Raw genomic sequence first — 7,254 nt, 5'->3', positions numbered from 1 at the left:
GGGGGGGGGGGGATCTAGCTTCTTGCTTGCCTGATGGCTGCCAAGAGGCCCACATCTGTCTCTGATCAAGGGGTACACAGGCAGCCAGTCACACACACACACACACACACACACACACACACAAATGGCTGGAGTGGCTGTCCTATTTAAAACAAGAAGCCTTAACAAGAGGAAGAACCCACATGAAGTGATCAGAGCTTGAGACAAACCAGTGGGAGCTGTTGTAAAGGCTCAGCCGTCATCATCATATGATCATGAACAGCTCATCACCCCGCCTACTCACAGTGAAAAGGAACTACAGCACTCCAGCCAAATGGCATATAAAACTATACATCTCATTCGGAATACTCAATGTATTATAATTGGAAAAAATAACTGTCATAAATAAAAATTGTGTGGACAAGCATGTTACACTATAGCACAGAGAACAACGTATTGGGAAATTGTATGTACCATTGTCGTTTTTTACGCACATATCCCACCTGGCGACAAACGGGGAAAACGCGCATCGACAACTATAAAACCGTGACACCCGCAGTCAAACCACCGTAAAAGCAACAAGAATGCCGGAGTAGGCAAAGCGCGTAAGTGAAAGGCCATGTGTCATCCCGCAAGTGGCGTCACTTCTGAGTGTAGGCTGAGCCCCAACATACAACCCTTTCCCACCAACACCCTGCGCATTTCTGCTGACATAATGAAGACACAGCCAATGACGGCTCCTTTTTGTTATTATTTGATCATGTCACCAGATGGAACACTGTGCTCCCTGGTGTCAAATTCACAAGTAAAGAGGATTCTAAATACATTTGGCGCTGCTTCCATGGCTGAGCTTCGCTCTCTCAGTAGTAAATCAAGTAGACACAGTGCCGTTTCCGTGCGTTACGGAAATAATTAACCTTGGTTAAGTGCCTTAAAGCAAGACTCCGAATCCCAGCAGCGGCAGGGTTGCTATTCTGCAGCTCATCCTGCACTGTAACCTCCCTGCTTATTGTTATTTGATTGCTGAGAGCGCATATGGAGGTGACGGTGCGCCGCCGCCTGGAGCTGCCCGGCGCTCAGCCACCAGCAGCTTTACGCTGCACAGACAACCCCTAAGAGCACGAGGAGATAATAAAGGAGAGAGAGACTGTGGTGGCTGGTGATAATGATAGTAATTACAATGGTGAGGATTACAGTCCTATTAGTTGAATCCTACGATGACAGTGTAGCTTTTACGCACGGTTTCTTGGGACACCCGCGAATGGATAAAATAGCAGGTCATGGTCCAGACCTACGCCTAACACCGGTTTTCATCCGGATGTGAAATACCATTTCAATCAAGACAAGGGTTTGCTTATTTCCCTTGATGAATAATTAAGCCAAAGGAAAACAAGGATAAACAATGTGTTTGAATTTCCAAAAGCTTCATGCATATAATCAGCTCATTCACAGACCTGTGAGCTGATGGGAGGCTCTACCCGGCTACCACATGAGCTGGGACAGATAACTGTTTCCGATCTTCTAAATATTTGATGAAAGGATCCAAGTTCTTTAGTTTTAAATGTGTCACAGCTGGCTAGTGTACAGGGCAGAGCTGTATTAGACTGACTTCAATTTAAAGACATCATGATTCTAATTAAACTTACACATTAGGTGTATATACATACATACATACATACATACATACATATAAAAATCCTCAGACTTTTCTCAATGTATCCCATAATTAAGGGAAAGAAAACTCCAAGAGACCAGGAACACATGGGTCTGGTTATAACACAATAGCTATCATACCAGACGCGTATGTGTATTGAAACAATACGAAACGCATGACAAGGATCTCTTGATAAATCATTTTAAAATTGTAGGTATGGCACAGCAGATTGAACTAAATGCCATGTTTGCACTACATGCATGCTTCTGTGATTCAGAAGATTGTTTCTTCCCCATCTGTTTTGATGCGTCAAAATCAAAGAAGTAAGTGAAACTCACCATCATCTCCTCTGACTCTCAATGCCAGATGACACATTGCCATTAAAAATCCAATCAGCGAGGGCTCAAAATCCATCTTGAGGGATGCAGAAACTCGTGGAGAGCTTTAAGTTTCTAGTGTTCCCACCTCGCAGAATACAAATTGTGCTGTCCGTTTAAAAAAAAAAAAAAAATCCACACCCCCGTAAAACCTAAAAAGCGCTGGCAGCAGTCACAATTCGACCACTTCAGGAATAATCCCACTTTTATTTAACCATTGATGGAGGAAACTATGCCAACTACATGTTATTGGAGAAATTTAAAGATGTATATTTTCGCAGCCTTTTGTCTTTTATTTCTGTCCATTTAGCGGATGCCACTAAACCTCGTCCAACAAAATAGTGAACAAACAAACTCCTTGATCAATACTGCGTGCGCCCCGCAGCTGGGAGGCTTCCTGCGGTATCTGCGCTCCAGAAACAGCGGCTCCAGGGTGCTTCAAGTCCCGACCGAGAGGCTCTCAGTCCCCGTATCTCTCACCCCGTCCCCGCGTATTTTGCGCACACGAGGGTTGGTTCTCTTGTACGGGCTTGGCAGTAGCAATGTATAAAGTCCACAGTAACAGATCTCAAAGCCCTGGAAGCCTCAGTCCGAGTGTCAGAAGCTGCTTTTTAATGCAGCGCAAAACTCAGAGAATAATAAATTATAAAAGGTGTTACGCTCTTGCTCTCCAAAAAGACCTTTCATGTCGTGCCACCTCCTGCGGCACCGCTCCGTTCTCCTGTGTGCCTTTCTCGCTCAGCTCCGACACCGGCGTGTGTCCTGTGGATGTGTCTGGGAAGTGTGTGTAGTTCGTGTGAGAGTGATCAAGCTTTTGAGCTGAGCAGCTATCGCGTTACAGTCACGGCGCTTGGGCTCCGCCCCCTCCCGTTGGTCGCTGATTATAGGGAATTGGAGAGAGAGAGCGCGACACACACACACACACACACACACACACACACACACACACACACACACACACACACACACACACACACACACACACACACACACACACACACACACACACACACATATATATGAACTCTCCCACAGATAAAGCCCAGATAAGACATATTGTGATGGTAAACCAGGGTGCAGAACTTCACCCGGGGCTGTTTTCAAAAGGAACAGAGGGTTTTGATGAGGAATAGAAAATCCCAGTAGGAGTGAGGCAGGGAGGAGACTATCTATTACTGGGGAAGGGGTGGTTGCACAGGGTTAGGGTTAGGCACAAGGCTGCCTTTCACCACTAAACACATCAAAACGACCAAGCCAATGTCAAAGCCCTCAACTCAATGGAGGGAGAGCCCACCTCAGCCATCAGCCATGCCCAATCTCTGCCCTGCAATCAACAGGCCTAAATACAGAGCGGGGAGGCATATAATGACACAGTAGTGAGCCCAAAATAATCTGCTGAGAAAGGCCTCTCCAGCTCCCAGCCCATGTGCCCTGCCTATGGCTTGTGTTACTGTGTAATGTAATGGACTGGCTGAGGACTGGCTGTATAATGAGGTTCAGCATGTAGCCTCGCTGGCATCTTTATTTGGAACAGCTAGGTGCATTCCAAGAGGTCAGGACACAATTTCGGGTGCAATGTAACATACTGTGCACCTTCTGGTTTGAGCTTTGACTCCTTATAGGTATGTATAGGTGCATGTTGAGCATGAGGCGTGTTGGTACTTTCTAAAACATAGATTTGCTGATGGTGGTAAACAGAAAAGAAATATGTTGTCACAGTCATCATCATCTTGCCTTACTGTCCCGTGACAGTCCTCTGCTGTAAACAAAGTCAACAAAAGACCCTTATGCCCTTGACGGAAAGTTGTCTGACAGGTCTGGGTGTCACTGCCTGCCTGTCTGTCTGTCTGTCTGTCTGTCACCTCAATCAACTGTCATCCCCCGCTGCTTTACACCCCCCAGGTTCACTAGATGCCATCAACTTCCAGCTATCTTACAGCCCCCCAGTCATTTTTAAGACCCTCTCTAGCCAGAGGGTGCGGCGGTTGTCAGATGTGATTGTGATTGGCTAATCTGAGCCTCTGGGCGGGGGGTCCACACTGGCTCGAATCACTTTGCCATGTGCTAATTAGCTATATTGTGGAGTTGTTTAGGCATGTACTTTTTTTCCGTGCCACGAGTGTGCTCTATGTGTTTATTAATGAGAAAGCGTAGTTATTGATAAAAGTCTTTTTCACGGCCAGTGGGTGATCTTCATTTAACCCCAGTGATGACCCTTTCACAGAGATGGAGAGAGATAAAGAGAGAGAGAGAGAATAAACATAGCCAATATAAAAACCTTCAAGTAACACTGGGTCACTTCTTGCTCTGGTCTGTTCCCCCCTCCCAGCCCACAGGGGTCATTTGATACTCCTCTCTCCCATTTGTCAACATAGCTGCCCCCACCAACAGCTTTCAACCCCCAAAATATTGGGTCAACGCACAGCTAATGGAGGGCAACAGTCCACAAGAGAACCTGAGAAAGAGAGAGATAGAGAGGGAATGTTGAGGGTGGAACATGTTTGTATTGATCCCACAGGGGAATACATATTCTGTAGCCTTCATACATACAGTACAATTGGGTGATACTCTGATGCCTTTTTTCTCGATTTTCCATTGATTGAATGTGTTTCTGAAGTTGACACACACTCAGTTGTTGGCTATCACTATATATATGTATAAATAAAGCTCCAATAGAAAGGAGCAAAATAGAGTAAATTGAACTCATATCCTCACAAGCTTAGAAAAAGCCAAAAGGCCCATGCATTACTGTGTCAGAGGCTGTTTAAGTACCACAGCAGCAAAGTGCAGCTGCAATATGTGAAGCTCTTTTCTAATGTATTTCACCCCAGGTCTTATCTGTGTCCCCACTGTCATCTCCCAAAACACAGTCAACAGATGGCTGCCAAACAGTCCGACTCTTCACCTCGGCACACCTGCACTGTGTTCACTCATGGGTGGTGGAGGGGAACACAACAGGGTCTTTCTCACTTGTTGTGTGTTTGAGTGACTGAGTTTTATGTGTATGTATATATTTTAGTTTACTCAATAAATTGTATGAATGGATTTCTACTCACATTATTATTCCTGATGCTTTGGCAATACTGTTATTTTTTGACATTCATGCCAATAGAGCAATTTGAATTGAATGAGAGAGAGAGAGAGAGAGAGAGCGAGCGAGAGAGAGAGACCGACCAACCGCTGCCGTACTACCTCCCTTATCACAACCAACCCCGGAGACTGACAGGATGACTGATAACTCTCCCTCTTCCCTCTGTCACTCTCTCTCTCTCACAAACACACACACACACTTCACTCTCTCAACACCCCCACCCCCCATCAGTTTTCGCCAGCCAGTCGGCTGTAGGTTTAAAGGAGAAAACTGTGTGAAAGTCGACCGTCTTTTAGAGAGGCTGAGTGATCCCAGTCGAAGCCTTCAGCTTTCTTCTCTTCATCTCCAGGAGATAAGCTAGAGATAGCCTCGAGTTGACCCTATCAGCATCTCGAGTGAGGAACAGGGGCATTGTGAGCCCATCAAGGGTTAAAGAGGGAGTTTTGTGATCTGCTTTGGTATTCATTGGAGTGACACCTCAGCTAGCAACATCTGAGCTTTCCAACCAGTTTTAGGTAAATGAATTAGGAAATGATCTCACTCACTCTCTCACACACACAGCATCTTTAATCTTCAAACTGTTCTATTTGTTGTATTTTTATCTTCACACTTTTCTTTGCTGCTGCAGTGACCCAGTTTTCCCTAGGGATCATTAAAGTTTTATCTGATCTTTATCTTAGTGCATGCACACACACACACACACACACACACACACACACACACACACACAATTTACAAATACTCCCAACACCAATTCCTCCACTGAATTTAAAGGATCTCCATCTTTTCACTAGGAGGCACACATCTCTCACATCTTGTGCTATTGCTAAACTTACTGCCACTGTTGAATTCCTGATGGGCCACCCAGGCTATGGGCATGCCCTGACCAGGGTAATAATTACACACACACACACACACACACACACACACACACACACAAAACCCACTGTACTGCATACACTAATCTTGCTTCTGCTGTGCTGGCTGGCTGGTTGGATTGTAAGGAAACATCTGGTGTCTGGCTGCTGTCTCACCACCACTCCTCTTTCTCCCTCTGTGTGTATGTGTGCTTCTGTATGTGCTACCTTCAATACCAAAAACAGCTCAATCATCAAAACACTTTCAGCTGCAGTTAGAAACGGCACGCACAGTAGACAGAGAGGAAAGCTCAAAGCAGAGCAGTGTAGAAATGCAGTGTTTTGATTTAAAGAGACACACAGAAACACGAGAATTCCCGATCCGGTGTCCATTGTTGTTGTAGGCTCTAAAGTACTTAATCTTGTGGTTGCTAAGATCAGTTTGTCAGGCAATAGAGATGACAAAATACTGAGTGCAGTCTGGAGTCATTCCCATTGACATACAGACACTACAGTAAAGGATGATTCATTTGCAGTACACAACTGAGCCTAATGGGGGCAGGCAACTGCATCAAGCCAAGGTGGTGAGGAAACCAGACTCCAGGCAATCTTTAGGAACATGGTGTAAATATTAAAAAACTTGATGTTAGATTATGCATACATTAAAAAGATTAAGATATTAAGATCAACATGCAGGCAAACTGGACTTATGACAGCTATCTAGACAAATCTAATTTGCTTAATCGTGGCATATTCAGGGCATCTCAGAGTGTGGTTAAAATCCGGCAGAATTTGTTAATCATTCAGTAAATAAGTCACAGTGGCTGATCAGCATGTTCCAAAGTCCCTATTTTGATGAATGGTAATTACTAAAACATGCTTAATAAGTTGCTGTTTTGGATTCAGCTTTGCTAGTTTCACATGCAAGATGGCTGCACTACTGTGCATCTACCCCACAGCTTGTTGTTGTCAGCTCGGTTCAAAAAATGTTGTTTGCTCACTTTAATTGCAAGATGCCTCCTCTATTCCCCGGCCACCTCTTGTTTATGATACAGCATCATTATCCTCTGTATTTTGCAGAGGAGACGAGAGAATGCATCTCCTCTTCCTTTGCTGTTCCACCAGGATCCATTTTACTTCTGCTTCGTCTCTTTCATCTCTTTCCACTGGCCTGCTGTGTGTCTTTATAGTCACATCAAAGTGACCTTCGCCACCCCTTTTCCTCCAAAACCCCCCACCCTTCCTTTTAGTCTGGAGACCAGGGGGAGAGAAAGAGAGAAGGGGGGGGGGGGGGGG

General features: G+C 45.1%; 1 protein-coding gene across 3 annotated transcripts in view; it reads right to left on the bottom strand.

The window, feature by feature from the left end:
• nrp2a (neuropilin 2a) overlaps nt 1-2,831 on the bottom strand; it is a 63,124-nt gene extending 60,293 nt beyond the window's left edge. For 2 of the 3 annotated variants that reach the window (XM_034864695.1, XM_034864694.1), the window contains exon 1: nt 1,972-2,830. In XM_034864695.1, coding sequence (XP_034720586.1) covers nt 1,972-2,047 — 76 coding nt within the window. In that variant the 5' untranslated portion in view covers nt 2,048-2,830. Of the gene's footprint in view, nt 1-1,971 lie in introns of all 3 variants that reach the window. The other variant, XM_034864696.1, reaches the window with a different exon arrangement.
• Nucleotides 2,832-7,254: the final 4,423 nt, after the last annotated feature.

The sequence above is a fragment of the Etheostoma cragini genome, chromosome 24 (assembly GCF_013103735.1).
Source record: "Etheostoma cragini isolate CJK2018 chromosome 24, CSU_Ecrag_1.0, whole genome shotgun sequence".
Lineage (NCBI taxonomy): Eukaryota > Metazoa > Chordata > Actinopteri > Perciformes > Percidae > Etheostoma > Etheostoma cragini.
The sequence above is the reverse complement of the archived record's forward strand: the minus strand, read 5'-3'. Positions and strand labels throughout refer to the sequence as shown.